Genomic DNA, 19,998 nt, shown 5'->3' on the forward strand with positions numbered 1-19,998 from the left:
GGGAAAGGCAGGGAGGGAAGGAAGGAATGGGAGGGAGGGAGGGAAGGAGAGGGAGGGAGGGAAGAAGGAAGAAAGGAAGAGGAAAGGGAGGGAGGGAGGGAAGGAAGGGAGGGAAAAGGGAGAGAAGGAAGGAAGGATATATAGATATTTTTTTCATTAAGGATGGGTGGACACACGCTTTCTCTCTGCTTCGTATCTCTATCCTGTGCCAAGCCAAGTATTCAACACTTGTCTCGCGTGTCAGGCTGCCAAGATAAGCTGGCAAGACTGATCCCTAGAGAAATATATCCCTTGACAGCGTTTTCCTCATTATCTCACCCTAGTAAAGCTCTTACAGCAGCACCTTCTTTGCAGCAAATGACAAGCTGAAGCATTCAGCTAGGCACACAGACACCCACGCCCACGTGCAGGGGGAAAGGACCAAGATAGCCCAAGCTGGAGCTTTAGGGAATTAATGTCTGGCATGGCGAGAATGGATAAACAACAGGGCTGGTCAGTCTTTTGCTTCCTTTCTCTTCTGGTACATATCCTTCTACACAAACTGTGTGAAAGTTATTGGGGGAGTTGGTAGTAGTTGAACACATGGGACCAGCCAGTACAGGTAGTCCTCAACCTACAACGGTCTGTCTGGTGACCGTTTGAAGTTACAACAACACTGGAAAAAGGGACTTTTGACTGTTTTTCAGACTTAGGACCGTCGCAGATCCCCCTGGTCACACGATTTACATTCGGATGCTTGATATATTTCATATTTATGACGGTTGCAGCGCCCACATCTGCCACGCCTGCACAGAGTCAATCAAAGACGTGCATCAAGGGAACATCTGGCTGGATGTTGCCATGGACAGAGCGCCAGATGCTGATGACCACATCCATCAATGGAGAAAGCAGGTCATCACCTAATGCAGTGGTTCTCAACCTTTTTAATGCCGTGACCCCCAACCGATCGTAAGTCGAGGACTACTCAACTGGTGCAGCACCATTTGCAGAATGGGATTTTGGCGGGCTCAGCAGGGCAGAGACAGCCTGGACAATTCCTGTTGGCTGTTGAAAGCCAATAGAATTAGACTCTATTCAAGAGAGTCTATTCTATTGGCTTTCAAAAGCCAAAAGAATAAAAGGGAGTAGCACAGCTAAGGAAAAGGGGGGAAAAATGGCGGGCTGCGTTGTTTGGCGACCCCCGTGAAATGGTCGTTCAACCCCAAATGGGGTCCCGACCCACAGGTTGAGAACCACTGACCTAATGGGACCTCCTCTCAGATCGAAACGCCTATTAACCTGCGAGGGAAGGATGGAAGTTACAAAAATCAGTTCTCTTAATGGCAGCCACTCCACCTCCTTCTCGGAAAAACCGGAGCAATCTGCTGAGGGGAACAAGCTGAAAAAAGCTCTCCGGCTGCAATCTGCTTTTCAGTCTTCAGTTATATTTAGGCCTGTCATCGTTCGGCAAATGGGTCTATTTTGGGTTCCTCATTTTGCTGCATTAACCTGTGCTTAAAAGAAAAGCCCACGGAAAACCAGGTTGAAGTGCTTGTCAAAAAATTCAGATAACTTTATTGCGGTCATTGGCCAGCAAAATTGCTTGTTTATTTCCTTACTTCTAAGCTCCCTTTTCTAGACAGCACACTAAAAAGCAGAGACATCACCCTGCCAACAAAAGTGCGTATAGTCAAGGCTGTGGTTTTCCCAGTTGCAATGGATGGCTGTGAAAGTTGGACCATAAGAAAGGCTGAGCGCCAAAAAATTGAGGCCTTTGAACTCTGGTGCTGGAGAAGCCTCCTGCGAGTCCCCTGGACTGCAAGGCGATCCAACCGGTCAGTCCTGGAGGAGGTCAACCCTGACTGCTCTTTAGAAGGCCAGATCCCGAAGCTGGAACTCAAATACTTTGGCCACCTAATGAGAAGGAAGGACTCACTGGAGAAGGGCCTGATGCTGGGAACGATGGGGGGCAAGAGAAGAAGGGGACGACAGAGAATGAGGGGGCTGGATGGCGTCACTGAAGCAGGAGGCGTGAGCTTCAATGGACTCCAGAAGATGGTAGAGGACAGGAAGGCCTGGAGGAACGTTGTCCACGAGGTTGCGATGGGTCAGACACGACTTCGCAACTAACAACAACAACAAAGCTCCCTTTTTATGACCCTGTAATCCCTTCATTCGGGGTGGAGTCTGGGGACTAGATGGAGCTAAGCATTTACTCACCGGATGCCCCTTCCTGATGCCCAGTGGAGTTCACCTTTGCTTATAGATCAAAACCGCATAAAACCACAGGATGGCTTCCTGGGGTGTGTAAATTCAGGCCTTGGTGTTTTGTTTTTTTAAATTATTGTAATCCTTTCCATGGGAAGAATCCCAGAATTCATGTCTTGGGGGGGGGGGAGGAAGAGGGGAGGAGGGGAAGAGAGAGCAGGGAGGAAGGAGGAGGAGGAAGAGGAGGAGAGAGAGGAAGGGGAGGAGAGGGGAGAGGGGAGGGAGCAGAGAGGAGGAGGAGGGGAGGAAGGAGCAGGGAGGAGGAGGAGAGGAGAGGGAGTAGGGAGGAGGGAGAGGACAGGGAACAGAGCAGGAGGAGGGGAGCGAGCAGGGAGAAAGGAGGAGGGGAGGAAGGGAAAAGAGCAGGGAGGAGGGAGGAGGAGAAGGAGGAAGAGGAGGAGGAAAAGGGAGGGAGCAGGGAGGAGGAGAAGAAGGAGGAGGGAGGAGAGTACAGGGAGGAGGAGAGGGAAGGGAGCAGGGAGAGGACGGAGCAGGGAGGAGGAGGGGAGAGAGTAAGGAGGAAGGATGAGGAGGGGAGGAGAGAGCAGGGAGGAGGAAGAGGAGAGGGAGCAGGGAGGAAGGAGGAGAGGAGAAGGAGGAAGAGGAGGAGGGGAGGAGAGAGCAGGGAGGAGGAGGAGGAGGGGAGGGGAGGGAGGAGGGAGGAAGAGAAGGACGAAGAGGAGGAGAGGAGGGAGGAGGAGGAGGCGGAGGCTTCTGGGGAATTCTGGGACTTGTCCTCCACCCATCTTCCAGTTGCCAAGATTGAGACATACTGGTCTGGACTAAGCTTGAGCCAGATCTAAACCGGAAACCATGATACATTTGGATTCCTAAGGGAGGAAAAAAAAACCTGAAGCGTCCTGATTTCTGCGCCTGGCGTCTGTGCAGGCTTTCAGAAAAGAACGCCATCTCCTCTCCTCGTTCTTTTTTTTAGCATGCAGCCTCAGCGCGCCGGGCTGAGTAAAAAAGAAAAAGAAAAAGTGATGTTTTGGATAGCAATTTTTCAAACAAATTTAATACACTAATTTTCTGGGAATGAAGATCAAGTCGCTCTCCATTTCAGGCTGTACCTAGAGGGCAGCGCGTTCGAGTTAAGCTTTGGGAAACAGAGCAGGACAGAATGTCAATTGACATCCTAACAGCATGTCATATCTGGAATCAAATAAGCAATTACACCAGGCTAAATTGAATTTATTTCAGTGCCCGAGTTGTAGCCCACTTGTGTTTTTTTTCTCTCTCTTTTTTTTCCCATTTTACTTGATTGAGATAAAAGACCCCTTCATCCACACAGTAAACATGCAGCCAACTGCCATAATTTCTTGGTTAGCGGAAGCTGAAAGCTTTTGAAAACATTTGAAAACAATAGAGGCCGCATAGGCAATACCGGTTGCTGTGAAAGCGTTTGCTGTAATCAACTTTTGTATGGACGAAATACCTTATATCAGAAAATATTCTTCTTTTTTAAAGAAAAAGTCCAAAATTGCATGCCCATCTTGAAAAAAAATGGAAGCAAACACAGCCCGTACCGCAGAATGAGTTTTACTCATTTGCTCATTTCCAGCTTTGAGGGGAAAAAAGAAGATAAAATGCATTGAGAAAAGGAATGGAAGGAGAGAGGGGGAAAAAAAGGAAAGGAGGGGTAGAAAAGGATATTTGAGGAGGGGGCTGAATCAATAAAAATGGCCTGGTGTGATTGCTGGGGTGTCATAAAACAATTCCACGTTCTCCACGGCTGATGCTAAATCTTGTAGTATAAAGCGAATCTTTCGAAGAAAGCCGTGGAATCGCTCCCACCGAAAGCAAACAAGCTGTTTACTGAACCTCAAAGCCCTTCTCTTTAAAGTCAAACAAGAATTTGCTTAAAATACACACAGGCGACATTCACACAATAAATGTCAGACATTTCTGCGCCCACTAATCTAAAGGTCCTTTTCCTGCCTCCTTAAATTTCAGCCTCTCATCCACTCATGAAAACACACCCAGGGACATTTGTCTTGCTTGCTCCTGTTCAAGGGCACAAGTCTGTCTTCTGTCTTCTCTCTCTCTCTCTCTCTCTCTCTCTCTCTCCCTCTCCCCTTCCCCCTCCCCCCCTCTCTCTCTCCCTCTCCCCCCTCTCTCTCTCCCTCTCCCTTTCTCTCTCTCCCTCTCCTTGTGCCTCTTCCCTTCCCCCTCTCCCTCTCCATTTCTCTCTCTCCCTCTCTCTGTGCCTCTCCCCTTCCCCTCTCCCTCTCTCCCTTTCTCTCTCCCTCTCCCTCTCCCCTTCCCCCTCAGCCTCTCCCTCTCTCCCTCCCTTTCTCTCTCCCTCTCCCTGTGCCTCTTCCTTTCCCCCTCTCCCTCCCTTTCTCTCTCCCTCTCCCTGTGCCTCTCCCCTTCCCCCTCTCCCTCTCTCCCTTTCTCTCTCTCCCCTTCCCCCTCAGCCTCTCCCTCTCCCTTTCTCTCTCCCTCTCTCCCTTTCTCTCTCCTTCTCCCTGTTCCCCTTTCCCCCTTTCCCTCCCTTTCTCTCTCTCTCTCCCTCTCCCTGTGCCTCTCCCCTTCCCCCTCTCCCTCTCTCTCTGTCCCTTTCTCTCTCTCCCTCTCCCTGTGCTTCTCCCTTTCCCCCTCCCTCTCCCTCCTTCCCTCTCTCTCTCTCTCTCCCGCCCTCTCCCTCTGTCCCAATTAAGTGCCAGAGGTTGGCAGTCCTTTGTTAGAACAAATCCAAACAGATTCCCTGGCAAATATTTTTTAAATTAAGTCAAGGATTGGATGCAGAGGTGGCATGCTTGATCTCTCGACCTGATTCCTAATCTGATGGATGCATTCACGCAACACGCAACTTGGAGATGGAATGAAGTCAGGTGCAAACAGTACATTTTATTATTGGGTCATGATATAATTTATGATGATGATGATTGGAAGGGCATTATGATGGTTCAGCAGTTAAAGACACTGAGCTGGTCAGCCAGAAAGCTGACAGCCTGGGTTCGAGACCCTAGTGCCACATGATGGGGTGAGCTCCTGCTCCTTGCTGCAGCTCCTGCCCAGCAATTCAAAAGCATGCAAACACAAGTAGATAAATAGGTGAGAAGGTAACAGTGTTCCGTGCACCTCTGTGTATAGTTATGCTGGCGACACAACCAAGAAAGTCCAGTTGTCTTTTAAAAAGGGCCTGTGGGATGACCATGGAAATATCTTTGGACAATGCTGGCTCCTTTGGCTAAGAACAAGATGAACATTACCTTTATGGTTGATCTCAGAGGGATCCAGAGGTTTAAACTGGAGTTGACAGGTTTAACCATCTATTGAGTCCTTCCCGAGGACCTTGGATGAGCAGATGTCAATGTTTGATGGTGTTAAAGGTCTCACTGCAGGTTGTAAGCTGTTCCAAGTCAGGCTGTCTTTTGCAATTGACTGATGGGGATTTTGCCAATGCCGACGGTGTTCAAGTGCTCCTGATGTTTTGGGATTGCAACCAATGTGCCTATATTATTATTGTTGTTGTTGTTGTTGTTGTTGTTGTTGTTCATTGCACAGTCAGCAAGATGTTTAGAATAAATTTGTTATTTCATGGTGTTAAAGGTATGGTCAAAGGATGTAAGCTGTTCCAAGTGAAACTGCCTTTTGCAATTGACTGATGGGGATTTTGTCAATGCCGATGGTGCTCACATGGTGCTCAAGCTGTTTTGGGATTGACTTCAAGATGCCTATCACTAATGTCACTATCTTTGCTTACTTTTGCCACCATCGTTCTAATTTCTATTTGCAGGTGCAAATGGCTAGGTGCATATAATCCACCAGCAGAGCCAAAGAAATCTCTTCTGGCTTGGATCTGGTGCAAACCTACCATGATGGTGGTACTGGTGATGGGAATATAGACATTTTTATCGGAGAGTAGTTTTCAGCTTTTTATTTTCACCCCCAAAAACGTGTGACATTTTAATTGTGCAGGACAAAAAGCGTTACTCATTCATTTCAATTTTATATTTGGGGTAGGAGATTCAATAACCATAAATTAGGAGTGGATTTTTGTCTGATACCGTCCCATTCATCCAAATCTGCCAGAATAAGTTCTAATCTGTTTTGTTTTTAAAATCTCTTTCTCTCTCTCTCCATCATATGCACACATACACACACATATCATATGCTCCCCCTAGCCCAGCTCACAAAACCACAATATTGTTTGTAAATTCCCTCCCTACATTCAAGGGAAGCTTCAGTCTTTTTTTTTTTTTTTGGTAAATGCAATTTTAGAATGTAAAGATAAAAACTAACGAAGATAAAGCCTCAGAAAGAAAAATAAATAGAATGATATAGGAAGGCTAGGAACACAGAAAACAAAAATGAGAGAAATAAACAAAAGTGTAAAAAGAAAGTGACTTCCAACTTTTTTTTAACAAAAGGGATAAATAGAACTTAAATTCAACCCTTTAGTTTAGCTTGAATTTAGTTACCCTACAGTTTAAGATTATACTATAAATATCCATTTTTCGAATGTTAATAGGGAAGGTTTCAGTATGAATTTTCTCCTCTCTACAAAACGCATTATCTTTTTTTTGTGGTATCTGCTGTGCTCTCAAAACCTCCTCCTTTTTACACAGTCCAAGTTGCTACCTTTCTTGTACAGCTGATTTCCGACTAGGAAACTGTGGCTCCTAGGCCTGAGCAAGGAGGGGTCAAAAGTAACAAGAATCTCCAGATGTAAATATTTGCCCATTGTAGATATTCCTTTTAAAAATTAAGACGTTCTGTGACGAGGTCTTTCTTCTTTTCAGGCACGGCCAATGCCATGGAGTGCTTAAGTATAGTTTATTCAACAAATCACCATTGGCTAGATCTTCTTGAGCCCAAACCACAACAGGGCTTAGTATGATGTGTAAATCCAGGCTGTTAAGTCTTGACGACATCCGCTTTTAAAGCAAGCAAAGGCAGGGCTGGTACTACAAGCGCTGTGCTTTACAGTTTTTATCTTAGGTCAATCATTAAATTGCCATATGCCCTGGATTTATCATAGTATCAACTGATTTCATGGGAAGAGCTTAAATGCTAGGATTATAAAAGGAAGGGAGGGAATGACGGATAGATAGCTGAATGGGTGGAAGGGGGGAACAGATAGACAGACAAACAGAGAAGATAGATGTGTGTGTGTGTGAGAGAGAGAGAGAGAGAGAGATTGAGAGAGGGAGAGAGGGAGGGAGGGAGAAGTTAGGTCAGACAGTCAGAAGACAGATGACATAGATAGATGATAGATAGGTAAGTAGGTAGGTAGATAAATAGGTAGGTAGAGAGACAGATATGGAAGGAAGGAAGGAAGGAAGGAAGGAAGGAAGGAAGGAAGGAAGGAAGGAAGGAAGGAAGGAAGGAAGGAAGGAATAGTAGACAGACAAGATATAGACTACAGGCAGACAGGTAGGCAGACAGACAAAGACAGAAAAACAGAGATTGATGGATGGATAGATGGACTGACAGAGAGACACATCATAGAACTGTAGTGCTATAAAGGAGCCCAGTGTTTCTCAACCTTGTTAATTGGAAGATGTGTGGACTTCAACTCCCAGAAGTCCCCAGCCCACAGAAGTGGCTATCCTGACTCTTAAACCCTCCAGAGACAGAGTAATATGATCCAGCCAAATAAACATATATGTTTTGCTCATATCAACAACAACAAAAAAAATGAACTGTTGAGCATTCTTCTCAATTCTTTGTTCTCTATGATTCTTATTTATAGTTCCCATTTGATTGTCCTTTTTTTAAAAAAAAGCTTCTCATTACAACAGGCTGTTACTTTTTTAGGTAAACAGTAACCTTTTTATTAAAATATACATTGTATCATATATTTCCCCTTTATTAAAACAATAATTGCACAGGGTTACACCTCATTCAAGTTCAGAGTTGGGGTGACTTTAAATAATTTTCTTGGCCACAATCTTGAAAGTGGGGAGCTGCTGCCTTCTTCCAAACATCTTCAACTTCCACTCTACATTACTGGGTTTCCTAGTGGTGCTTCTTCCATCCCTCTCACGCAAGTCTGACCCTTCTTAGCTTTTCAGGTCAGCCAAGGCCGGCTGCTTGCTGCCAGTAAGCCGAGGGTCCAAGCTCTATACCTGTTTATAAACTTAAACAAATGATTAAAAACACATTGCCCAGTTCTAGGCTGTTCCCCACCAGCAGTTGGCAGCACTGGACCAGCGGTGATGATCATCTATTTCGGGAACTGACATCCAACCGGCTTGGAGGAGGCTGGACTCCGCCAGGCGGCTGGGAAGCCCAGGGGTGGCGGGTCCACGTTCACACAGAGGCGCTTTAACCCAGGACTCCGCGCGCATTGCCAGGCGCATCTTTCAAGGTGCCCCAAGACGCTGCCCGCCACCCGTGTGGGTTACAGATAGCGGCCATCCTTCACGTGTGAATCCACACACGCGCGTCGATACGCACATACATAGCCCTCTGCCACCAGTGAGGCTTCGGGAGCAGCTGGCCAGAGGGGGGGGTACCCCAAGCCTCTGCCCACTATCCGGGTGGGGTAGAGACAGTGTCCCCGTCATGTGTGAACATACACATGCGGGTCGACACCCACCCACCCACACACACACACACAGCCCTTCCACTAGGGAGGCTTCGGGAACAGCTGGCCAGTGCGCGGGTCCCCCCAAGCCTCTGCCCGCCATCCGAGTGGGTTAGAGGCAGTCCCCGTCATGTGTGAGCACACAAGGACGCAAGCACACACACAGAGAGAGAAAGAGAGAGAAAGAGAGAGAGAGCCCTGCCAGCAGCAAGTAGCAGCTGCGGCGCGCCCAAGGCGCGGGTACCCCAAACCTCGTCCCGCCATCCGAGTGGGTTAGACTTAGAGGCAGTCTCCGTCACGTCTGAACACCCAAACCCAGAGCCCTGCTCCCAAGCGAGGAGCAGCTGCGGCGTGGCCAACACGCGGGTACCCCAAACCTCTGCCCGCCATCCGAGCGGCGTGCAGACAGAAGCCCGTCACGTGCGAACATACACACGCGCGTCGACACACACACACCCTCCACCCTAGCGAGGCTTCGCGAGCAGCTGCAGCGGCTGCTCGCTCTCCGCCAAGCGGCTCCTCCTCCTCCTGCTGCTGCTGGCCCACCGCCTCCCGGCGCGCCAGTCGAGCCCTCCTCCTCCTCCTCCTCCTCCTCCTCTGCCCCTCCTCGGCTGGAGCCTGGCTGGCGAGGAGGGGGCTGCCCCAGCGCCGAGCCTGCGCTCGCTTCTCCTCCTCCTTCTCCGCCTCCTGCTGACGTCTCGCCCGCCGCCTGCAAAACTCCGGGTGGTGGCGGCGGCGGCGACGGACAGCGGCCGGGCGAGCAGGCGAGGCGAGCTGCGCTGCGCGATGGTGGCGGCGGCGGCGGCGGCCGGGGTGGCCTCGCCGTGCGCCCGCCGGCTGGCTCGGCGCTCGCACTCGGCGCTGCTGCTGGCGCTCACCGTCCTGCTGGTGCAAACGCTGCTGGTCTGGAATTTCAGCAGCCTCGACGCGGCCGATGAGCAGCAGCAGCAGCAGCAGCAGCAACGGCAGCCGCCTCCGCGGAGAGGCGCCCTCGCCGGCAGCCCCAGCAGCAGCCGGAGCGGCCACAGCAGCAGCAGCAGCCGGCGGCGGGAGAAGCGCGAGCTGGAGAGCCGCGACGGCCCCCGGGCGCCGCAACCCCGCCGCGCGGCCGGCGTTTTCCGCGGCAAGGCGATGGTGAGTCTCGGGCAAAAGGGCTGGTGGGGGGGGGGCGCCAGGCGGAAGCCGGGGAGGGCTCTTCCCAGGGATGGGGGAGTCCTGGGCTGCCCCCCACCCCACCCCGTCGCTCCTGCCCAGACCCGGGAGGATGAGGATGCTGACGCCCGGCGCAACCTTGTGAAAGGAAGGAGGGCGGGCTTCTCTAGCCGGATAGTAGTAGTAGTGGGGGGGGGTCTCCGGCTTGGCGACCTTGGCTCGGCCCCCTTGGGCCCACTGCGTTGGACGGGGCAGGGCCGAGGGGGCTGGCTCGACCGCTGGGCGAGAGGATTTCCAACATCTCCCCAAAGCACCGGGGGGGGGGCGGTCTAGGTGGTCCAAGGAGGGGACAGTGCAAGCCGGAGATTGCCGAGAGATGCTTACTTTGTTGGTACGGTAGCAAAGCACTTATTTGGGGGCCGGGGGGGGTGCTGCCTGCTTACCTTACCTACTTGCTGCTGAAGCTTCCTTAAAATGTTAGCAAACCAGCCTAACAGCGGGGAGAGAGGGTGGGGGAGAGAGAAACTGCTCTGTAATTAAGTCCGGAGCTCGATGGAATCTTGCTAAGGGGAGGAAAGATGTAGAATAACCTGTGTTCTTTTCACTTTCTCCTTTGCAAGCAGGCAAAGCACTTTTAACTCGGGACTTCGTCCCCATAAGCCCGTTTGTTTATTGAGCTAAGCTAGTGGTCTGGGTCCCATAGGCTACTCCTACTCCGGAGCCAATCCAGGCTAGGTTTATACAACCCCTTGGTGTAAGCTAGCTGGTTGTTTGTAGCCTGTCGGTTTGGTGTGAACCCTGTTCTTATTAACTCAAGGGCTACTCGCTTTCTGCAACTTACATTTGACCCCCTCTGTAGAGAGAGATGCCGGCTACTTCCCTGACACTTTGGTGGCCCTTAGAGGCATGCGTGGTTTTTTTTTTCCTGCCCTAAATTGCATCTATGACATTGGATTGCCGTGACTGCGTTGTAAAAAATAATTGCATTATTTTTTCCCTGGAAGAAATCCTGGTTTAAATCTGGAGGCAAACTAGAGGATTCGGCTACCGGTTGCCTGCCAGACATCAGGGAGCATTGAGAATTGGGCTCGATGTCGGTTTGCGTCTAGTTTTGGCACAATGTGCAGGAATGTGGGTGTCCGACGTAGAGAGTGAGTGACTCTCTTTTAGATCATTTTCTTGTCAAGACTGACGTCCAAGGACTCTCTTAAAATGATCTGCCTTGAGGATAGGTTTGAGGGGGTGGAACGCAGGTATGAACTTAATCGGGAGCCGCCTTTGAATTTTGGCACCATATCCTCGACTAGTGCTTAAAGATGTGTGGACTTCAACTCTCAGAACTCCCAGCCAGTATGTCCAGTATGCCCATAGGCCACGTTTAAGCTCTTGTGGTTCTCCTTTTTTGAAGAAAGGGATGGTACCATAGACCTGTTCCTTTGGGCATCTAGAACAGAGTTTCTGAGCCTCAGTAACTTATAGATGTGGGTGTCTATGGAGACTCTCAGTCACCCAGGTCATAGTTATCCCAAAGATGCTTTTCCACAAGGCAACTGGACTTCCTTGTTTTTCTTTGAAGACGCTTCGCTTCTCATCCAAGAAGCTTCTTCAACTCCGACTGGATGGTGGGGGAATGGAAGGATTTATGCTCCTTGCAGACAGCTGGTTATTTGCATCCTTTTAGCGAGTGGTTGATGCTACCTGGAGGCTTCTCTGTGTCTTGTTTCAGGGTCACCTGAGTAGTGGAAATGGGTGTGGAATTGCTGAAAGGACTGTGTTGTAGACTGGAGATAGATGATGTCATATCCCTTCCCCTCTGTTGAGAGAGGGCTGTCCAATTTTGACACAGATGGCCTCTTTGACCCCTCTTTCAAACCAGCGGTCCTCTCTGTCCAAAAACTGTCCCCAAAAGAGTGGCCTTTGTCTTTCAAATGCAGATGGACTGCTGAATCTTGTCCTGATGGGTTTGTTCTCCTGTGTTGAGCCATAACGCTTATGAAGTGGTTGTTTTTTTCCCCCCAGTGTATTGATCTGCATATGGCTCACTGCATTGTACTGCGTTAAAGTTGTGGGGTGCTGGCAGGGGAATTCTGGGAGCTGAGGTCCACGCGTCTTCCAAGTTGCCCAGGTTTTGAAACACTCTCCTAATGAGGTCATAGCATTGGGTGCTTCTGAATGGCACCCTGTCAAAGCTTCCTCATCCTTCGGCGAAGACCTTGGGCGCCTGAAAGAGGAAGCTATAGCTTCGGTTGAGATGAAAATGGCTCATCCAGGCAGTTCGTCCACTGTCTTGGATTCAGAAATTAACCGTACGCTTTCTTGCCTTCTGTTGCTGGTCCAATCCAATGCTGTAACATTCCTCTTCTCCTAATCCAGTGGTTCTCAACCTTTTTAATGCCGCGACCCCCAACCGGTTGTAAGTCGAAGACTATTCAACCGGTTGTAAGTCGAGGACTACTCAACTGGTGCAGCACCGTTGCAGAATGGGACTTTTGGTGGGCTCAGCAGTGCAGAAACAGCCTGGACAATTCCTATTGGCTTTTGAAAGCCAATAGAATTAGACTCTATTCAAGAGAGTCTCTTCTATTGGCTTTCAAAAGCCAATAGAATAAAAGGGAGTAGCACAGCTAAGGAAAAGGGGGGAAAAAATGGCGGACTGCGTTGTTTGGCGACCCCCGTGAAATGGTCGTTTGACCCCAAATGGGGTCCCGACCCACAGGTTGAGAACCACTGGCCTAATTGGTTTTTCCCATAATCCTGCTTTTAAAAAAGACCCTGGAAACCTCTTCTTCCCCCATCCCCAAAATCATTTTTCAGGACTCCCATCTGTCTTGCTCTCATTATTTTATTTTATTTTTTAAAAACAAGAATGATAAGAAGCACTTAATCCTTTCCAGTTGACTTCTATTTCCTGCAATCGAAGAAACTGTTTTAAATTTTCAGATAGAATGTCTGGTGGCTGCGAGCTGGGGCTACTTTGTCAGGAAAGCATTTCCAGCGTGTCTGAAAGAGGGAGTTAAAGATGCCGGAAAGGAAACCCTAATTGTGATAAATAACAGAGGCACATTTTTGCGGTGGTCCCAGGACTGGATCTCATTCCCATCCCTAGCCTTGATGTATGCAAACTGGTTCCTAGAATCATCATAGAGTCATAGGGCTGGAAGGGACTCAGAGGTCTTCTAGTCCAACCCCCTCAAGGCAAGAGACCTTATACAGTACCAGGGGTCTTCAAACGTGGCCCTTTTATGACTTGTGGACTTCAACTCCCAGAATTCCTCACACGTGCCTGGCTGAGGAATTCTGGGAGTTGAAGTCCACAAGTCATAAAAGAGCCACGTTTGAAGACTCTGGCCTTATACCATCCCAGTCAAATGGTTGTCCAGTCTATTTTGGAAAACCTCCAATGATGGAGCATCCATCACCCCAGCAGGCAAGCTATTCCATTGATTGATCGTTCTCATGGTCAGAACATGTCTCTTCCTAAGCTGCATCTCTCTTTGACAAGCTTCTACCCATTGTTTCTTCTCCTACCCTATGGTGCTTTGGAGAATAGGTCAATTCCTTCTTTTCGGTGACAGATCCTCAAGTACTGGAAGATAGCTACCAAGAAGGCAAGACAAGAAGCAACGGATGGAAACTAAAGAGAGAAGCAACCTAGAACTAAGGAGAAACATCTTGACAGTTAGAACAATTAACCAGTGGATCAACCTGCCTCCAGAAGCGGTGAATGCTCCAACACTAGAGGTTTTAAGAAGAGACTGGACAGCCATTTGTCTGAAATGGTATAGGGTCTCTTGCCTGAGCAGGGGGTTGGACTAGATGACCTCCAAGGTCCCTTCCAACTTTGTTGTTGTTGTTGTTACTCAACCCTAATCCTTCTCTTCGATAGGCTAGACCAGGGGTGTCAAACTCAATTTCATTGAGGGCCGCATCAGCATTGCGGTTGCCCGTGGGGGGGGTGGCCAGGGGGCGTGCAGCCTACTGGGTGGGCGTGGATGGAGTGGGTGTGGCCTACTGGGTGGGCATGGCCAGCTCTACATTTTTCGTATCAAGGGTGCCGGGGGGGGGCCTGGGCAGGAGTGGGACAGATCTGAGGATCTCTGGCAGAAGGGGGTGGGACCAGGGCAAGCGCCAAGGCATGGTCCATTTCTTCATTCCTCACAAAGGGTGACACCTCCCCAGCATGGACCCAAGGGGTGGGGCCAATGCAACAAGGGCAGGTTCCTCGCTGTTTCCAGATGGCCTTGTGGAGCTAAGACTGAATGTGTTTCAGCATTGATGGCCATCACAAAATTGTACATTGGCTCCTGGACGGCCAGGGCCAAGGCCAAGGCAGCAGGGGCCGTTCCCTCACTGTTTCCAGGATGGCTTCGTGGGCCACATGAAACCACTTTGCGGGCCACATATGGCCCCGGGGCCTTGTGTTTGACATGTCTGGGCTAGACATTCCTAGCCCCCTCAATCATTCATCCTATGATTTAGCCTCCAGACTCATTATTTACACTTAAGATAATACCTTCGCTTTGTTCTCCAAATGAGCATTATAGAGTCCCAAACTTGTCTGGAACATTTTTTGTGTGTGTATGGTCAGGTTTAAAAACAAAAACAACGTTTAACCATCCTGCCCTGAATCAGCGTCTGTTATCCTAACTGTTCTTAACGGCTTTCTCATGTTTGAGAGATCTTGTCTGCCGTTGAGTGCTGAGTAATCTCACAAGGCAGTTTTTGATCTCTGAAAAAAAAAAAGTGAGCCAGGCGACCCTTGGTTTTCCACAGTTGTTTTTTTTTTCCTGGCAACCCAGTGATGGAAACTTCGCTATTGATTTGAGTTTCTCCTCACCGTTGCAGAATGGCTATGCATTAGGCCAGCTGAAAAGGAACAAGGAAGAGAGGAGGTGATGGTGAGGAGCATTAAAGTGGCTTTCCCTTTTATTTTATTTTTTCTTTCTTTTTTTCCTCTTAGAAGTATTTAGAGGAAACATACAGCCGAATCCAACTGCCTTTGATGTTCCCTCAGGTGATTGCTCTAATGGCTTTCTGACAGTTGGGGATGATGGGAAGCCACAGTTGGGCTTTCTGGGAGTTGGGGATGATGGGGAGCGATGGTCTGGCCCAGATGGAGGGATATTTTTCTCCAAGTTGGCAACTTTAAGACCTGTGGACTTCTACTTCCAGAATCCCCCAGCCAGCATGGGGAATTCCATAAGGAGGAAGGCCGTAAAGTAACTAAAGGAAGTCATCCTTCCTCATGAAGATCCTTCTGTTTTTTTCTTGATTGGATAATGGGTTGATTTGCTCCCTGGCCAGACCATGGCAACATACATAATTTTCTTTCTTCACAACATCCCTGTGAGGTAGTTTGGGCTGAAAGGGAGGAACTTGCCCCAAATTTCCTGCTTCTGGGAAGCTTCCAGGGCTAAGTGGGGGCTGGAGCTGAGGTCTAGTCCAGCTCCATCCCTGCTACACCTGATTGGCTCTTGGGTTGAGAGGGAGGGACTGGCCCAAAGGAAGCCAATGAGCTTCTGGGGCTAAGCAGCAATCGAACGCAGATCTCCCCAGTTCAAGTCTTTAACCACTACGCCATCCTGGCTCAGCTTGCGACTGAGAACAGAATCACATTTAAGAGATTTGGCAAGCATTTGTCTGAAATGGCATAGGCCGGTTTCCTGCTTGAGCAGGGGGCTGGACTAGAAGATCTCCAAGGTCCCCCCCCAACTCTGTTCTTCTGTTTTTCAATTATTCTGGGTCAACCTATTTCTCCAAAGCACGAGAAGGCAAGACAAGAAACAATGGATAGAAGCTAACCAAGGAAGAGAAGCAACCTAGAACTAAGGAGAAACTTCCTGACAGTGAGAACAATTAACCAGAAGCGGTGAATGCTCCAACACTGGAAGTTTTTAAGAAGAGACTGGACAGCCATTTGTCTGAAATGGTATGGGGTTTCCTGCTTGAGCAGGGGGCTGGACTAGAAGACCTCCAAGGTCCCTTCCAACTCTGTTGTTACTCGGTTATCCATAATAGCATCCTGGTTTTCTGAGTTACTGTTAGTCCTCGGTGGCTGTCCTGCCTTACAGCTCTGCCCTCTGCTCTTTACGCTAGAAATATTTGGCAGCCGAGCGCAACTTTTTGGGAGCCTGGAGAAATTGTCTCTCTTGTGCGTATGTGATAGTGTGGTGGAGTTGTGCTCAACGACGCTGCTTTTCCTTCGAGGTTGGTGAGGCGATAGCTCCCCGAAGGAAGCCAGATCCCTGGAGCCCGTTTGCGGAGAGCCTAGTTAAGAAGCAATGATGGAAGGAACCGCTTTATAATAGAACTCTCTATTATTGGAAGCTCTCTTTGGAGACTTCATTGTTTTGGAAGGTACAATATTTGTGGCGAAAACATCCAGATTTTCCCCCTTGTCTGTTAACGATTTTTTTTGGGTCCTTTTGGGTATTTACATTAAGGCTTTTCATGTCAGTGTGTGTGTGTGTGTGTGTGTGTGTGTGTGGCAACAGTTGGGGGGGGGAACCCTTGTGCTTAGGTTTTCAGTTCCGCTGGATTTGGTAGGGCAGTCGCTTTTGATGCAGGTGAGAGATTGGTCTATTGGTGCCATTTTTATGTAATTTTTTATTTATTTTTATCCCCACCTTTATTATGTGTATAAACAAGTCAAGGTAGCATATACATCTAACGCGCCTCGCTCCTCCTATTTCGTGCACAGCAACAGTCTTGTGAGGTGGGTCGGGCTGAGAGAAGGGAACTGGCCCTAAGGCTTTCATGCCTAAGGCAGGACTAGAACTCACCACCTCCTGGTGATGGGCCCAAAGTCATCCAGTTGGCTTTCATACTTAGGGCAGGACTAGAACTCACCGTCTCCTGGTGATTTGCTCCAAGTCACCCAGTTGGCTTTCATAACTAAGGCAGGACTAGAACTCACCATCACCTGGTGATTGGCCCAAACTCACCCAGCTGGCTCTCATGGCTAAGGCAGGACTTTAACTCACAATCTCCTGCTGATTGGCCCAAGATCACCCAACTGGCTTGATGGCATCAATGCAGGACAACCCCTTTTGAATCTGCTTGGTCATTCTGTTAACAGCGTGCACATTTTCCTGCTCGATCACAGAACAATGTGGTCAAGGACCACTGTATGCAGTGGTTTTATGAAAGCTCCAGTGGTGAAGCATCCATGGTGCTCCAGATGTTGCTAAGAAGATATCCAATGGGTCCTGTAACCCAGTGATAGTGGGATGTCTCCTATCCTTGGCTCTCATTTTAACATATCTTCTAGAAAGTGTAGAACAGCGGTTCTCAATCTGTGGGTTGGGACCCCATTTGGGGTCGAATGACCATTTCACGGGGGTCGCCAAACAACGCAGTCCGCCATTTCCCCGCCCCCTTTCCTTAGCTGTGCTACTCCCTTTTATTCTATTGGCTTTTGAAAGCCAATAGAAGAGACTCTCTTGAATAGAGTCTAATTCTATTGGCTTTCAAAAGCCAATAGGAATTGTCCAGGCTGTCTCTGCCCTGCTGAGCCACCAAAAGTCCCATTCTGCAAACGGTGCTGCACCAGTTGAGTAGTCCTCGACTTACGACCGGTTGAGTAGTCCTCGACTTACAACTGGTTGGGGGTCGCGGCATTAAAAAGGTTGAGAACCACTGGTGTAGAAGATCTCCAATTGTTTTCAGTTTCCAGTTTCATGTCTTCAGTTCTCCACAGTTTATGGAGATTTGTCCTGTCCAGAAAGGAAATTGATGTATTAGGAGCAAAGTAACAATTTCACAAGTTTGCTTGAAATTCAAACCTTAACTGGGTTTGTGGTTCACTAGGAGTTAGGGAGGCTCATTTTCTCTTCCGGAAAAATATCAGAAACTTTATGAATTTTTTTTTTGGTTTATTTATGGGTCATTCTTATTCTCACTTTTCCATCCTTCAGAAGTTGGGTTTTAGAAGTTCTGGTTTGCTATAGTTTACCTCTGTGGATGGCAGTCTGCTTCCAATTCAGTCTTAGATCCCATACGACCAGGAACTGTGGAACTCTCGCAATCCTACAGCCAGCATATTGTCACTGAAAGTTGAGTATCTCCATGAATTTTTCTGATTCTCACATAATCCCTCATATAACAGCTTGTTAGCCGCCAGTCTTCTTGGGACAGATGCAGATGTGGAGACAATGTTGAGCGTTGTGTGAAACCTAAATCTATGTTGATAAATTCAGTAGAGGAATTGGGAGTAAACAAGATTCTTTATCTCATAGTGAAGAGATGGGGAAATGTTTTAAACGCAGCCCCTCCATTGCTCTGAAACAAGTGGCTCAAATTTTTTCCTGTTTTTTTCCTTTCCTCGTTCTTTCTTTTTTTAAAAAAAAGCCCTAAATTTAATTAACTGTGCATTTGTTCATCACAATCCTGCAAGGAAGTCTCTCCCGAAGGAGCCAGGAATGTGTGTGAATGTCATCTCTGTTCGGGGAACTGGGAGATTACACTGGTAGTTTTATCTTCAACTTTCTCCTCTGCCATTAAATTTCTCAGGGCCCCTGTAATCATAGTATTTTTACAAATGTAATAAATTCCCGTGATCGCTCAAGGAGGAGGACAGGGAGAATAATGTGGATGCTGTTGGCGGAAATTTAAATTTACCTTGATGGAAGCTACCATCCTAGCCGGAAGGGAGAGGAACACAATTTTAACGGAGGTGGGGGCAAAAGTGAGGTGCTTTGTGCTATGCTGGCACTTTCTAATTTTTCTGTTGCGATTGGGTTCCTTGCAGTTCTGCCCATCAGTAAAATGCCTTGTGTCTCTTCCTTGCTCTTCAAATGAATCCTGTTAATATGATAAGGCCAATTGTATTGCCTTCAGACCAGTGGTTCTCAACCTGTGGGTCGGGACCCCATTTGGGGTCGAACGACCATTTCACGGGGGTCGCCAAACAACGCAGTCCACCATTTTTTTCCCCTTTTCCTTAGCTGTGCTACTCCCTTATATTCTATTGGCTTTTGAAAGCCAATAGAATAGACTTTCTTGAGTAGAGTCTAATTCTATTGGCTTTCAAAAGCCAATAGGAATTGTCCAGGCTGTCTCTGCCCTGCTGAGCCCGCCAAAAGTCCCAGTCTGCAAATGGTGCTGCATCAGTTGAGTAGTCCTCGACTTACGACTGGTTGAGTAGTCCTTGACTTACGACTGTTTGGGGGGTCGCGGCATTAAAAAGGTTGAGAACCACTGGAATAGACTCTCTTGAATAGAGTCAAATTCTATTGGCTTTCAAAAGCCAATAGGAATTGTCCAGGCTGTCTCTGCCCTGCTGAGCCCGCCAAAAGTCCCAGTCTGCAAACGGTGCTGCACCAGTTGAGTAGTCCTCGACTTACGACCGGTTGAGTAGTCCTCAACTTACGACCGGCTGGGAGTCGCGGCATTAAAAAGGTTGAGAACCACTGCTTCAGACAAACACCCAAACTAAGACCCACTCTGGTGTAGTGGTTAAGATACCTAGAAACCAGAAGACAGTGAGTTCTAGTCCTGACTTAGGCATGACTTTAACAACTGCAGTGATTCGCTTAACAACTGTGGCAAGAAAGGTTGTTGTAAAATGGGGGGGGGAAAACCCCACTTAATATTTGTCTCGCTTAGTAGCAGACATTTTGAGCTCAATTGCGGTCATAAGTCAAGGACTGCCTGTAAGGCTTATTCCTTTCTTGTGCCTAATGTGTCTCATTCCAAAAGGAAGTAGTGTGTGAATTAGGGATGTACCCAGACAGCATCCACGTATTCTTGAATTCCCACCAGGTTAGTTGCGAGTGAAAATGAGTGCTACAGAGTCTAACAGATGTGTGATTTTTTAAAAAAAAAAATCAACAGCCAAGTTTTGGTTTACTGCAGCAGTAGGAAGGCTTAGAATAGGTTGTAGATTTGACAGTTACTCTTCCCTGCGCACGCACGCACACACACACACACACACGCACGCAGTGCACAAAGGGACCTTTTTTTTCTTACTTTCCTTTAGAAGAGGATGCAGATAATTTTCTCAATTATTTTCTCTTCCTCCTTGCTCAATAAATGTTGGTTTGTTTCCCCATGAAGGTATT

General features: G+C 48.3%; 1 protein-coding gene across 1 annotated transcript in view; it reads left to right on the plus strand.

Annotated features, from left to right (window-relative positions):
- The first annotated feature begins 9,475 nt into the window (after positions 1–9,475).
- XYLT1 (xylosyltransferase 1) overlaps positions 9,476–19,998 on the plus strand; it is a 113,196-nt gene continuing 102,673 nt past the window's right edge. Inside the window, exon 1 of the mRNA XM_039360494.1 lies at positions 9,476–9,919. Coding sequence (XP_039216428.1) covers positions 9,572–9,919 — 348 coding nt within the window. The 5' untranslated portion in view covers positions 9,476–9,571. The remainder of the gene's footprint in view (positions 9,920–19,998) is intronic.

Source organism: Crotalus tigris, unplaced genomic scaffold, assembly GCF_016545835.1.
Source record: "Crotalus tigris isolate CLP2741 ecotype Arizona unplaced genomic scaffold, ASM1654583v1 scf7180000019173.45859301935:6455823, whole genome shotgun sequence".
Classification (NCBI taxonomy): Eukaryota; Metazoa; Chordata; class Lepidosauria; order Squamata; family Viperidae; genus Crotalus; species Crotalus tigris.